This window comes from Corylus avellana, chromosome 9 (genome assembly GCF_965113065.1).
Source record: "Corylus avellana chromosome 9, dhCorAvel1.hap1.2, whole genome shotgun sequence".
NCBI classification, from domain to species: domain Eukaryota; kingdom Viridiplantae; phylum Streptophyta; class Magnoliopsida; order Fagales; family Betulaceae; genus Corylus; species Corylus avellana.
Window position 1 is genome coordinate 16,492,244 of NC_142498.1, and position 14,276 is coordinate 16,506,519.

Here is a 14,276-nt window from a genome sequence, read left to right on the forward strand (position 1 = left end):
TTTTAAGCTTAAAAATACATATATAATTAACATATAGTTCGGTCACTGACCGCGAGGTTATTTTCATTATAACATCAAGGGAGTCCATAGTATGACATATTAGGCATCACTTACCCACAATCTTAAGGCTATGAATTTGTGACGTCTATCTGCTCTGAACTCAATAATATGCCTAAAGGTTTCCTGGCCAATAAGTCTACAACAAGAAGTTTCCTGGAAAAAGACTCGAATTACAGAGTCTTGCAATGTCCGAAAAGTCAAGCATTCCAGAGAAAAGCTAGCTTTATTAAATACCAATAGCAAAGACTTGTTGATCATGAAAAAGGATCTGTTTACCAAGTCCTAGTCAAGAATTCTAAAGAAAAGCTTGAAAAAAATTAACAGCAAATACTGACATTTTTTTGAAATTATTTTACGCTGAAATAATCAGAGCCTTATTTATTAAAAAAGCAAATATTTAGCTTTTTGCAATTTGGAACAGCCATTGTAATGAGAAATTCCATTTCTGTCATTTTCTGTGACGTCAGATGAGATTGCTACTTACTACCAACACCACAAAATTGTTTAATTATGACGTCAGATGAGATTCCGACGCGTTTTCTCTTCTCTTCTCCGTTTGTTTGTTTGTTTTTTTTTTTTTTTTAAATGATGTAAAACAGCATCACTATTCTCCTTAAGAGCTAAGTTGGTTCTGCAACTGCAAGGCAATTATCTCTCCTAGCTAGTGGTCTCGCACACAGAGAGAGGATAACTTTTTCCATGGCCTTCCAAGAAGCCTCTTCCTCTTATTCATCCACCCATCGATGGAATTATGATGTATTCTTGAGTTTTAGAGGTGAAGATACTCGTGACAATTTTACTGCCCATCTACATCAAGCTTTGCTTCAAAAGGGAATCAACACTTTCATAGATGCTGATCAGCTTAGAAGCGGAGAGGAAATTTCTCCAGCACTTCTCGAAGCTATTGAAAAATCAAGAATTTCAATCATTGTATTCTCTCAAACCTACGCATCATCCAAATGGTGCTTGGACGAGCTTCTGAAGATCCTTGAATGTAAAGAAACAAATGGACAAATGGTTATGCCATTGTTTTACAAGTTGGACCCATCAGATGTCCGACATCAAAAGAACAGTTTTGAAGAAGCATTGGCTAAACATGAAGAAAGGTTCAAAAATGACATCAAAGTGCAGAAGTGGAAGACGGCCCTAACAGAAGTCGCCAATTTGTCTGGGTGGCCCTTAGGGAATGGGTATTTCTTACTACTCTTGTGCATTCATTTAAGATTTTTATTTTTATTTTTTTCCTGATGATTCCAATTACAATACATACTTATAGATTGGACATACGTGCATACATATATCTATGGGTGTATATTTGAGATCTTGCACTAGAGATTGGGAAGGTAAAGAGAAATTTAGGAGAGAAACAGATAGAAATAATGTATGAGAAATGATAAAGGCACAATTTTGGTGTAACTTTTCTCTTATTTTTTATTTTATTTTTAAATAAAAAAAATTAAAAAAATTTCTGAAGAAATAACATCCTCTGTGGTTTTTTATTTTTATTTTTTTTATTTTTATTATTATTATTTTTTTTAAAAAAAGAAGTATTTTTCTTCATAAAAATGTTCCCTTAAACTAATAGTCGTTTTTTAAAGAGCCCAATGATGTTCAAAATGTACTAAAGTAGCCTATCAAACTACTAAAGTGTGTCAAAAAGGCCACATCTTTTTTTTTTTTTTTTAAATTATTTTTTTTAATTTTTTAATTTTTTATTCCTATAATATCCTTATTCTTTTAAAAACTAAAAAATTATTTATTTAAATTTATTTAAATTTATTTATTTTTTAAAAAAAGGAAAGGGGGTGGTTGTCAATTGAGGCAATCACATGGTTTGATTTTGCATTTATCCATATTTTTTATACTGCACGAGCGATTTGTATTTTAAGTTAACTATAATGACTAATTTTTTATTTATTCTAAAAAATATATTTTGTATTTATTCGCCCTTTGTTTTTTTTTTTTTTTAGAAAATAGTTTAGTTTATTTTTAATTTTTTAATTTTGTTTTTAAAAGAATAGGGATATTATAGGAATATAAAAAAAGATGTGGCATTTTTGACATACATTGGTAGTTTGATAGGCTACTTTAGTACCTTTTGAATATTGTGGGTCTCTATCGCAAACAAATTTTAGTTTGAGGGATTTTTTTTTATATTTTTCTCATATATTTATGTTCCTATGTTTTTTCATATGGAAAGTTTAACTCATTACATGTTTCTAATCATTTGTATTTTGTAGGAATGAAGCTAGATTTATTGACAAAATCGTTCAGACTGTATCAAGAATCGTAAATCACATAGACTTACACGTTGCCAAGTATCCAGTTGGAATAGATTCTCGTGTACAGGAGGTTAATTCACTTTTAAGTATTGATGTGAATGATAGACGCATGGTTGGGATCTTAGGAGCGGGTGGAATTGGTAAGACAACTATTGCTAAAGCTATCTACAACTCAATTGCTTCTCAGTTTGATGGTAGTTGTTTTCTTGCAAACGTTAGAGAAACTTCTAAGCAATATTCCGGTATGGTCCAACTACAAAATACACTTCTTTCGAAAATCTTAAGAGACACTGTGAAGGTTGATAGTGTTGATCACGGAATTTCTTTGATAAAGGAAAGGCTTTGCTCTAAAAGGGTACTCCTTGTTCTTGATGACGTGGATAATCAATTGTTCCAATTAGATAAATTGGTTGGAGAAGTTGATTGGTTTGGTTTAGGAAGTAGGATCATCATAACGACAAGAGACAACATAGTATTGACTAATCACGGAGTAGTTGATGATCTAATATATAAAGTGAAGGAATTAGAATACAATGAAGCTCTTGAGCTCTTTTGTTGGAATGCTTTCAAAGGAAAAAAACCTACCGATGATTTTCTAAAATTGATGGAACATGCAATAAGTTATGCTGAGGGCCTTCCACTAGCTTTAGAAGTGCTAGGTTCAGATCTGCATGGTAAAGATATACGTCAATGGAAAAAGGCATTAGATACCTACAAAAGAATTCCTCACAGAAGTATTCAAGAAAGAATAAGTTATTTGCTAGCAGAAATGCCAACAAGGTCTCGGCCCCGCACAAGCAAAGGACATCGCTTTGTTACTTCTTTTATTTTTGGTCTTGTTTTACTTTTCTTTTTTGGTGGTCTTGCCTTTACTTTATTTCAGATGTATCGTATTTGGGGGGAGTTTGGCAAATGGGATGGCCTAAACACTGTAGTTGATGTAGATTGATGTGAAAAAAAGTAAGAATGTTTGGTATAAAAAAAACGAAAAAGTGGTATGGAAAAGTGAAAAAGTTTTGTTTTGTAGTGATTTTTTTATTTAAATAATAATAAAAAGTGAATGATTTGATATTAAAAGTGAAAAAGTTAGAATGTTTTGATGTTGATTTTTTTGGGAAATGGTGATGAACAGTGTTTAGCCCATCCCTATCCCCATTACCAAACAAACCCTTGGCATCTCCTTATACCATTACTCAATTAAAAATAGTAACAAATTGGAAATTTCAAATCATTTTATTTTTGGTCTGTTTTTGAACACCAAGAAATTTGAGAGAAAGAAATTGTTTGAAAATAATTAAAAAAAAAAAAAAATCCGGCACCCAAACAAAAGCCTCGCACCAGTTACAAGCTCACCCGAGTCCCAAATCAAACGAGTTGAACTCGTCCTCCGCCATTAATGCTCTGCTGGAGCAAGAATCGCGTACCTAGTGATACGAAGCCATTATCGAGCTCTGTTTCAGCTACCCATTTGAGCTCTGCAAACTTAATAATTCTAGCAAGTGCTAAAATGTGGAACACTTTTATGCTTTGATTTTGCTGGCACACTACTGATTCATTGCCTTAGGAAACTTGAGAAAGACCCTGAATTTTTATGCGTTTAAAGAGGATGTTTCGAAGTTCAAAAATTTTCAATTTTACCTCTCGATCTTTTAATTTGATGTAATTTACCCCATGTATTAGAGTTTGGCGTTAAACCGACGTTAAAATAGATGAAATGAATTTTATACGTCTGAATATTTTATAAAATTTTAAATTTACCCTTAATTTTTTTTTTTTTTTTTTTTTTAAAGGAAAAATTGAGGGTATTTTGATATTTTTTTATAGCCTCCGTTAGGGGTTAACGCCAAAAATTGATGAAGGAGTAGATTGAATCAAATTAAAAGTTCAAATGGTGAGTCCCTAAGGGGTGGCTCAATTGGTTATAAACCACATCTTATGAAGCGGAGGTCACTAGTTTGAGTTCCCCTCCCTTCTATTGCGTGGACATGTAAAAAAAAAAAAAAAAGATTCAAATGGTGAAATTAAGAGTTTTTAAATTTTGAAAGTCTTCTCAAAATACATAGGCCTTTGTGAAGTTAGCCCAAAAATATCCTAAGGCATGCCGGTAGATTTGCCTAAAGGAGACATGGTGCCTAAAAATAATTTATTCTTTTAGAGAAAAACTTTATTATCTTAAAAGTGCATTTTAATAATTTTTAAAATGAAGAAAAGTTAAAAAAAAATAAAAAAAAATAAAAACTTTTTAAAATTTTTTTTATCAGACATATCAACTTTTTAGATGTTAAAAATACATTTTAAACTCTCTAACTTAATTCCAAAGAAACTCTTTTTTGACTACTCATGCTTAACACTATGCATGTTAAAATTACTTGATTGTCATAATAATTAGGACACTTTTCGAGAGAGCCAAAATGGTAGTGGTTTTCAAACAACTCAACAACTGCACGGGCAATTGGCAGTGGGCTTAAATTTTAAGCTTAAAAATACATATATAATTAACATATAGTTCGGTCACTGACCGCGAGGTTATTTTCATTATAACATCAAGGGAGTCCATAGTATGACATATTAGGCATCACTTACCCACAATCTTAAGGCTATGAATTTGTGACGTCTATCTGCTCTGAACTCAATAATATGCCTAAAGGTTTCCTGGCCAATAAGTCTACAACAAGAAGTTTCCTGGAAAAAGACTCGAATTACAGAGTCTTGCAATGTCCGAAAAGTCAAGCATTCCAGAGAAAAGCTAGCTTTATTAAATACCAATAGCAAAGACTTGTTGATCATGGAAAAGGATCTGTTTACCAAGTCCTAGTCAAGAATTCTAAAGAAAAGCTTGAAAAAAATTAACAGCAAATACTGACATTTTTTTGAAATTATTTTACGCTGAAATAATCAGAGCCTTATTTATTAAAAAAGCAAATATTTAGCTTTTTGCAATTTGGAACAGCCATTGTAATGAGAAATTCCATTTCTGTCATTTTCTGTGACGTCAGATGAGATTGCTACTTACTACCAACACCACAAAATTGTTTAATTATGACGTCAGATGAGATTCCGACGCGTTTTCTCTTCTCTTCTCCGTTTGTTTGTTTGTTTTTTTTTTTTTTTTTTAAATGATGTAAAACAGCATCACTATTCTCCTTAAGAGCTAAGTTGGTTCTGCAACTGCAAGGCAATTATCTCTCCTAGCTAGTGGTCTCGCACACAGAGAGAGGATAACTTTTTCCATGGCCTTCCAAGAAGCCTCTTCCTCTTATTCATCCACCCATCGATGGAATTATGATGTATTCTTGAGTTTTAGAGGTGAAGATACTCGTGACAATTTTACTGCCCATCTACATCAAGCTTTGCTTCAAAAGGGAATCAACACTTTCATAGATGCTGATCAGCTTAGAAGCGGAGAGGAAATTTCTCCAGCACTTCTCGAAGCTATTGAAAAATCAAGAATTTCAATCATTGTATTCTCTCAAACCTACGCATCATCCAAATGGTGCTTGGACGAGCTTCTGAAGATCCTTGAATGTAAAGAAACAAATGGACAAATGGTTATGCCATTGTTTTACAAGTTGGACCCATCAGATGTCCGACATCAAAAGAACAGTTTTGAAGAAGCATTGGCTAAACATGAAGAAAGGTTCAAAAATGACATCAAAGTGCAGAAGTGGAAGACGGCCCTAACAGAAGTCGCCAATTTGTCTGGGTGGCCCTTAGGGAATGGGTATTTCTTACTACTCTTGTGCATTCATTTAAGATTTTTATTTTTATTTTTTTCCTGATGATTCCAATTACAATACATACTTATAGATTGGACATACGTGCATACATATATCTATGGGTGTATATTTGAGATCTTGGACTAGAGATTGGGAAGGTAAAGAGAAATTTAGGAGAGAAACAGATAGAAATAATGTATGAGAAATGATAAAGGCACAATTTTGGTGTAACTTTTCTCTTATTTTTTATTTTATTTTTAAATAAAAAAAATTAAAAAAATTTCTGAAGAAATAACATCCTCTGTGGTTTTTTTATTTCTTTTTTATTTTTTATTTTTTATTTTTTAAAAAGAAGTATTTTTCTTCATAAAAATGTTCCCTTAAACTAATAGTCGTTTTTTAAAGAGCCCAACGATGTTCAAAATGTACTAAAGTAGCCTATCAAACTACTAAAGTGTGTCAAAAAGGCCACATCTTTTTTTTTTTTTTTTTTTAATTATTTTTTTTAATTTTTTAATTTTTTATTCCTATAATATCCTTATTCTTTTAAAAACTAAAAAATTATTTATTTAAATTTATTTAAATTTATTTATTTTTTTTAAAAAGGAAAGGGGGTGGTTGTCAATTGAGGCAATCACATGGTTTGATTTTGCATTTATCCATATTTTTTATACTGCACGAGCGATTTGTATTTTAAGTTAACTATAATGACTAATTTTTTATTTATTCTAAAAAATATATTTTGTATTTATTCGCCCTTTGTTTTTTTTTTTTTTTTAGAAAATAGTTTAGTTTATTTTTAATTTTTTAATTTTGTTTTTAAAAGAATAGGGATATTATAGGAATATAAAAAAAGATGTGGCATTTTTGACATACATTGGTAGTTTGATAGGCTACTTTAGTACCTTTTGAATATTGTGGGTCTCTATCGCAAACAAATTTTAGTTTGAGGGACTTTTTTTATATTTTTCTCATATATTTATGTTCCTATGTTTTTTCATATGGAAAGTTTAACTCATTACATGTTTCTAATCATTTGTATTTTGTAGGAATGAAGCTAGATTTATTGACAAAATCGTTCAGACTGTATCAAGAATCGTAAATCACATAGACTTACACGTTGCCAAGTATCCAGTTGGAATAGATTCTCGTGTACAGGAGGTTAATTCACTTTTAAGTATTGATGTGAATGATAGACGCATGGTTGGGATCTTAGGAGCGGGTGGAATTGGTAAGACAACTATTGCTAAAGCTATCTACAACTCAATTGCTTCTCAGTTTGAAGGTAGTTGTTTTCTTGCAAACGTTAGAGAAACTTCTAAGCAATATTCCGGTATGGTCCAACTACAAAATACACTTCTTTCGAAAATCTTAAGAGACACTGTGAAGGTTGATAGTGTTGATCACGGAATTTCTTTGATAAAGGAAAGGCTTTGCTCTAAAAGGGTACTCCTTGTTCTTGATGACGTGGATAATCAATTGTTCCAATTAGATAAATTGGTTGGAGAAGTTGATTGGTTTGGTTTAGGAAGTAGGATCATCATAACGACAAGAGACAACATAGTATTGACTAATCATGGAGTAGTTGATGATCTAATATATAAAGTGAAGGAATTAGAATACAATGAAGCTCTTGAGCTCTTTTGTTGGAATGCTTTCAAAGGAAAAAAACCTACCGATGATTTTCTAAAATTGATGGAACATGCAATAAGTTATGCTGAGGGCCTTCCACTAGCTTTAGAAGTGCTAGGTTCAGATCTGCATGGTAAAGATATACATCAATGGAAAAAGGCATTAGATACCTACAAAAGAATTCCTCACAGAAGTATTCAAGAAAGAATAAGTTATTTGCTAGCAGAAATGCCAACAAGGTCTCGGCCCCGCACAAGCAAAGGACATCGCTTTGTTACTTCTTTTCTTTGTGGTCTTTTTTTACTTTTCTTTTTTGGTTGTCTTGCCTTTATTTTATTTCATATTTTACGCTGAAATAATCAGAGCCTTAATTATTAAAAAAGCAAATATTTAGCTTTTTGCAATTTGGAACAGCCATTGTAATGAGAAATTCCATTTCTGTCATTTTCTGTGACGTCAGATGAGATTGCTACTTACTACCAACACCACAAAATTGTTTAATTAAGCCCATTTCACCTTCATACATTAGCTGAATTTTCAGCTTTGTCCTTCACCCTATACCAAAATCTCACATATAGAATTTGTGCATCACATTATTTTGAATATTCTCACCCCCATTTGTTCAAACAAAGGTTTATGGGAAACGTCTAACATGGTAAGATCAGGCCTTCAAAATCAACTTAGAGAGATGAAAAGCTTGATCTTAAAACATAGTTCACATTTCTTTTTCAATAAACTATTATACGTCTTGGCTTCACTTGGCTTTGCTATCGCAGAAAGACAGACCCTTTGGAACAAAGGGTTTTATATTTTCTTTACATATGAACAGCACATATCAAGAAGAAAATTTGTGTTTGAGCATTACAAATTATTTTCCATTAACACATATTATGCCAAGCAAAAACAAAAGAAGAAAAAAGAACAACAAACCAAGCCTTATTACACGTACATCAAAGAACATAGATCTTTCCCCTCTTATGGCATATCTGCACTAATTGGTGCTGTGGCAGGTATTTTAGTGTATTCCAGGCTCCCATGAATTTCAGTCTCTTCTCCCTTGTTCTTCTTGCACTCGTAGTACAAGACAGTGAATGCCATCAATTCAAACACCTTGAGCAGGCAGAGAGAATTGGATACAAGCAACACAATAAGCAGTCTTATTACTGCTGATTGATTAATATTGATCAACCTAAAACCCTGATAAACAACAGAAGCTACTACTCCAAAAACAAGATTCAGAAAAAATCCACTCATCTCCAAGCCCTTCACTAGCTCTCCAGCCTTTCCTAGTGCATCGATTCCACATCTTTCTTCCATGACAGAAACCACAAATGCTAAGGTCCAAACAATGGCTAAGTAACTGAGGAAAACCGTGGCTAGAATAATTATTATCCAGGAAATTGCAGGCAAGAAAACTTCACCTACAAACATCAGCATGAAGATACACAGAGTTGCCCATGTAAAGAAAAGGTAACCTGACTGAAGCAGAGTTATGTAAAGAAAAGTAATAGAAGGCCTTTTCCATGATTTCACCACTCCCAGAAGCAAATCTTTGATGGACATGTCTTTTCCTCTGTATGTTGCCCCTGATGCTGAGATTGCGGTTGCAGCAGAGAATAAGGAGGTGACGTAGATGGCAAGAAAGAAAATCCATTCCACCCTAGCAAGGAATCTGGCGTCTTCTTTCAAAGCAATGATAAGTTTGTAGTAGTCAGAGGTACCGGGAGTAGTAATCTGCAAAAACATTGCCTTGGTGGCAAAATCGCCGACAACTTCTTTGATGGAGAAGATGTTGGAGATCAAGAGCAATGAGTTGAGGAGAAGGATGAGTATGGTGATGGAGGCCATTAGCTTCACATTTTGGAAAAACATTTTGCTGGATTCTCTAAGAATTTTCAGAAAACCAAAACATGCATGCAACTCCATTGTGCTATAGCTAGAGAGGGAGGATGATTGATATTCTTGACACAAGGGAAAGCTCATATATATATATATATATATATATATATATATATATATATATATCATGGAGATTTTAATCAGTCTATTTTGGCTACATTAGCAAAGGGAAAAGTCTCCCTTCAAGAAATTGACTTGTATGCATTTTTTAAATGCTAGGACAGAGCACAAGAGGGCCTCTCATTAAAAAACAAAATATCATGGAGATTATAGTCAGTCTATGTTGGCTACATTAGCCAAGGGAAAAGTCTCCCTTCAAGAAATTGACTTGTATGCATTTTTTAAATGATAGGATAGAGCACAAGAGGGCCTCTCATTAAAAAACCAAACATTGTGATTGACGGATGTTGGTGATAAGAAAAAAAAAAAAAAAACAAAAAATCAAAAACAAAAAACAAAAAATAAAAAATCTAGCAAAAAGACAAAAAAAAACTGGAACTTCTATGCAACCTAAGCATGCAAAGGTTTTAAAGATATTAAGATTTTAAAAAATCTATATTAAAGAAATGACACATATAACATTTGGTTAATTTCTATGTAAAAAAGTTTATTTCTTACCCGGGAGTTTTCATTAGTCTTTATCTGACAAAGTCCATTATGAAGAATAGACCCGTTACTCATTACTAAAATTAATTGGAAAATGAAAGATAATGACGAGTGATCCAACAAGATAATGACCTTAGACTTCTAGTCATTGGCAAATTAGATTATAGCGTCACTACAAAAATGGTGATAATTTTTGATCAGGAGTTTTTGACGTGTAGTTTTTGACGTTTATCAACGGTCAAAAGGGTGGGTGTCAAAAATCCCAGATTTTTGACGTGTCTACAATGACACGTCAAAAACTTTTGACGTGTCGGGAGTAACACGTCAAAAAAAATATTTTTGACGTGGTAGTGTTGCCACGTCAAAAACATTTTTGACGTGTCAATTTTGCCACGTCAAAAATATTTTTGACGTGCTGAATTTTAGCACGTCAAAATTTTTTTGACGTGTCAGTTTTGCCACGTCAAAAATTTTGGCCATTAAAAAAATATTTTAATTAATTTTTTTTTTAAAATTAAAAAATTTATTAATTTAAATTATTTTTCAATTAAAATTATACGGTCAGCTCTCTCCTCTCTTCTTTTCTCTTTTCTCCATTTTGGTTACTCCCCCCCACCCATTTTCGTTACCCCCCCCCCCCCCCCCCCCCCCAGCTCTCTCCCTCTCTTCTTTTCTTCATTTTCTTACTCTCTCTCTTCTTTCTTCTTTTCTCCATTTTCCATTTTCGTTACTGCCCCCCCCCCCCCCCCCAGCTCTCTCCCTCTCTTCTTTTTCTCCATTTTCTTACTCTCTCTTCTTTCTTCTTTTCTCCATTTTCCATTTTCGTTACTGCCCCCCTCCACCCCCCAAGCTCTCTCCCTCTCTTCTTTTCTCCATTTTCTTACTCTCTCTCTTCTTTCTTCTTTTCTCCATTTTCCATTTTCGTTACTCCCCCCCCCCCCCCCCCCCCAGCTCTCTCCCTCTCTTCTTTTCTCCATTTTCTTACTCTCTCTTCTTTCCTTTCCTTCATTTTCAAAAACTCAAAACCAAAAAATCTTCAAAAATCAAAAAATTAACCTGAAAAATCAAAAACACAAACTCAAAAAATCTTCTTATCTTCTATTCTTCTTCTTCTCTTCTCCTTTTTTTTTTTTTTTTTTTTTTTTTTTGCAGATCTACTTCTCTTCTCCTTTTATTTTTCTTCTTTTTCTTCTTCCCTCTAGAGGGAGCTGGCCGGCTGCAGAGAGAAGCTAGGGAGATTGAGAGAGGAGAGAGTTGAGTCTGGAAATGAGAGAAAAATGACCAAATATATAAAAGAATTATAAAGGGAAAAAAAGAGGGAAAAAAGTTAAAAATCCCGCTTTTTTTTTTTTAGTGACGTGCTAACATTTAGCACGTCAAAAATTTTTGACGTGCTAAAAGTTACACGTCAAAAATAAACCAGATTTAAAAAAAAAAAAATTGAAACAGTAATAATTTTTGACGTGCTGGGTTTTGGCACGTCAGAAATTTCTGACGTGCCAAAACCCAGCACGTCAAAAACTCTATCTCTCTCTCTCTCTATATATATATATATATATATAATATCGTTTATATGTGTGATATATATAATTAAAAGAATTTAAAATAATAACTTTTATTAGCCTTTTGAATGGCACGTCAAAAGACTAATAAAAAATATATTTTATTTATATATGTATATTTCTGATTTAATATATATATATATATATATATATATATATATATATATATAATTATAATAAAACAAAAATTATATGATAAATTATTATATTTTTAATTATATAATATAATGAATTTATAATATATTATAAAAATATTATAAATATATAATATTTTTGACGTGCCATGTGTGGCACGTCAAAAACTTATAATATATATATATATAATCTTATTTAAATTATTATAAATTTTATTTATTTAAATTTTATTAAAATTATATTTACTCTATCCAATTAAAATTAATTAGAGAATAAATAAATTAATATTCTAGATGTATAGATAATTAGATGTATCAACTAACCGACCACATATGTTGTGTTTGTCGAGTTCATATGAGGTTTGCGGGTCTTATAAAATAAATGTATCAAGTATGTTTTATATATTTTTACAAAATTAATATGACTAGCTATCATATTAATATTACTAGACTGATCAATTTATGCATACATGATATATATATATATATATATATATATACCAAGTAATTTATACTAATATGATAAACTATAATTTTCCTATCCAATCAAAATTAATTTTTTATGCCAATTAACATTAATTGTTTTTTAATATATATATATATATATATATATATATATATATATATATATAATTAAAATTAATATTTTTTTGACGTGTCATGCTTGACACGTCAAAACATTTTGACGTGCCATGCATGACACGTCAAAAGTTTTTGACGTGCCATGTGTGGCACGTCAAAAACTTATAATAAATATATATATTATCTTATGCATGCATATATTTATATATTAATTGGCATGCATGTGATATATATATCACAATAAAAATTATAATTTATACTAATGACAATAAAAATTAATTTTTTATGCCAATTAACATTAATTGTTTTTTAATGCATATTTGTTTATATCAAAATTAATGTTACATTTTTTTTTTATTAAAAAAAGTTTTTGACGTGTGGAATTGACACGTCAAAAGTTTTTGACGTGTTAATTTGACACGTCAAAAGGTTTTGATGTGTCAAATTGACACGTCAAAAACTTTTGACGTGTTAAACTAGCACGTCAAAAGTTTTTGACGTGTTAAAATAAAACACGTCAATAATATTTTTTTTGACGTGTCTGCTTAGACACGTCAAAAAACATCTATTTTTTTGTAGTGCGTATGCTGGGGGCAAAAAAACCTATGGAAATGACCTTAGACTTCTAGTCATTGGCAAATTAGATTATAGCGTATGATGGGGGCAAAAAAACCTATGGAAAGTCTAAACAGTCTTTCTCCAATACAACTTTTTTAAAAATAATTGTTGAATTAGAATTTGATTTTCTTTTTTATAAGTTCTGATTCAATATGTATCTGACTTCTGTTTCCCACCCGCCATTGTAATACCTCTATGAGGAGCTCACGAGCAGACGAAATGCTTCTCTACACATAAGATGGTTGATGACCCAGTTTAGCATTAAGTAGCTAGTGTACCTTCAATACAAAAAACCAATTTTTTGCCGACTTAAATCTGATGTGTTAGATTTAACACGTCAGAATTTTCTGACGTGTCAGATGTAACACATCAGAATTTTCTGACGTGTCAAAATTGGCATGTCAGAAAAATTTTCTGACGTGTCACTTTCTGACACTTCAAAATTTTTTCTGATGTGTCAAAGTTTGACACGTCAGTAAATTCTTTAATTGAAAAAAAAAAAATTGACACATTAGTAATTTAAAAATTATTAAAAAATATATTTTTTCTTTTTTTATTATTTTTTATGGATTTTTTTTTTCAATTAAAAAATTTATTAATTTAAATTATTTTTCAATTAAAATAATATATATATTTTTTTAAGGGTTAAATACCTAATACCCCCTGAGATTTAGAAACTTTATTTTTACTCCTTTGGGGTTTGGTTTTTATCATAGGAGGTCCTTGTAGTTTTAATAAATGACCAAGTTAGTCAATCCGTCAGTTGACCGTTAGTTGACTTAACAGAATTCCACGTGGACCAATCAGATGTTGACACGTGGCCCCTACTTAATTTTTTTTAAAATTAAAAAAAAAAAAAAAAAAAAGGAAAAAAAATTGGGGGTGGCTTGGGGTGGCCGAAACCACCCCCAGTGGGTGGCCAAGCCACCCCCATTGCTTCTTCTCTTCAAATCAGAGATCAAAAATCTCTCAAATTAATAAACCAAATCAGAGCTTCTTCAAATCAAAAATCTCTCTTCTTCAATCTTCTCTTCTCGTTTTTTTTTTTTTTTTTTTTCCTTCGAGCTTCTCTTCTTCTTGATCTGCTTTTCTTCTAGCTCTGCTGCCGTGCATAGAGATTGAGAGAGAAGAGGGAGCTTTTGTTGCATGCATGCAGAGAGAAGAGGGAGATTGAGAGAGGGGAAG

At 31.8% G+C, this 14,276-nt stretch overlaps 1 protein-coding gene and 2 pseudogenes across 1 annotated transcript; 2 read left to right on the forward strand and 1 right to left on the reverse strand.

Annotated features, from left to right (window-relative positions):
- The first annotated feature begins 699 nt into the window (after positions 1–699).
- Positions 700–3,268, forward strand: LOC132190977 (TMV resistance protein N pseudogene; annotated as a pseudogene).
- Positions 3,269–5,512: 2,244 nt separating this feature from the next.
- LOC132179352 (TMV resistance protein N pseudogene) lies at positions 5,513–8,113 on the forward strand (annotated as a pseudogene).
- Positions 8,114–8,525: 412 nt separating this feature from the next.
- Positions 8,526–9,648, reverse strand: LOC132179343 (uncharacterized). Its single transcript, XM_059592048.2, has one exon. It carries the CDS (start codon positions 9,614–9,616, stop codon positions 8,666–8,668), a length of 951 nt encoding a protein of 316 aa, XP_059448031.2. The 5' UTR covers positions 9,617–9,648; the 3' UTR covers positions 8,526–8,665.
- Positions 9,649–14,276: the final 4,628 nt, after the last annotated feature.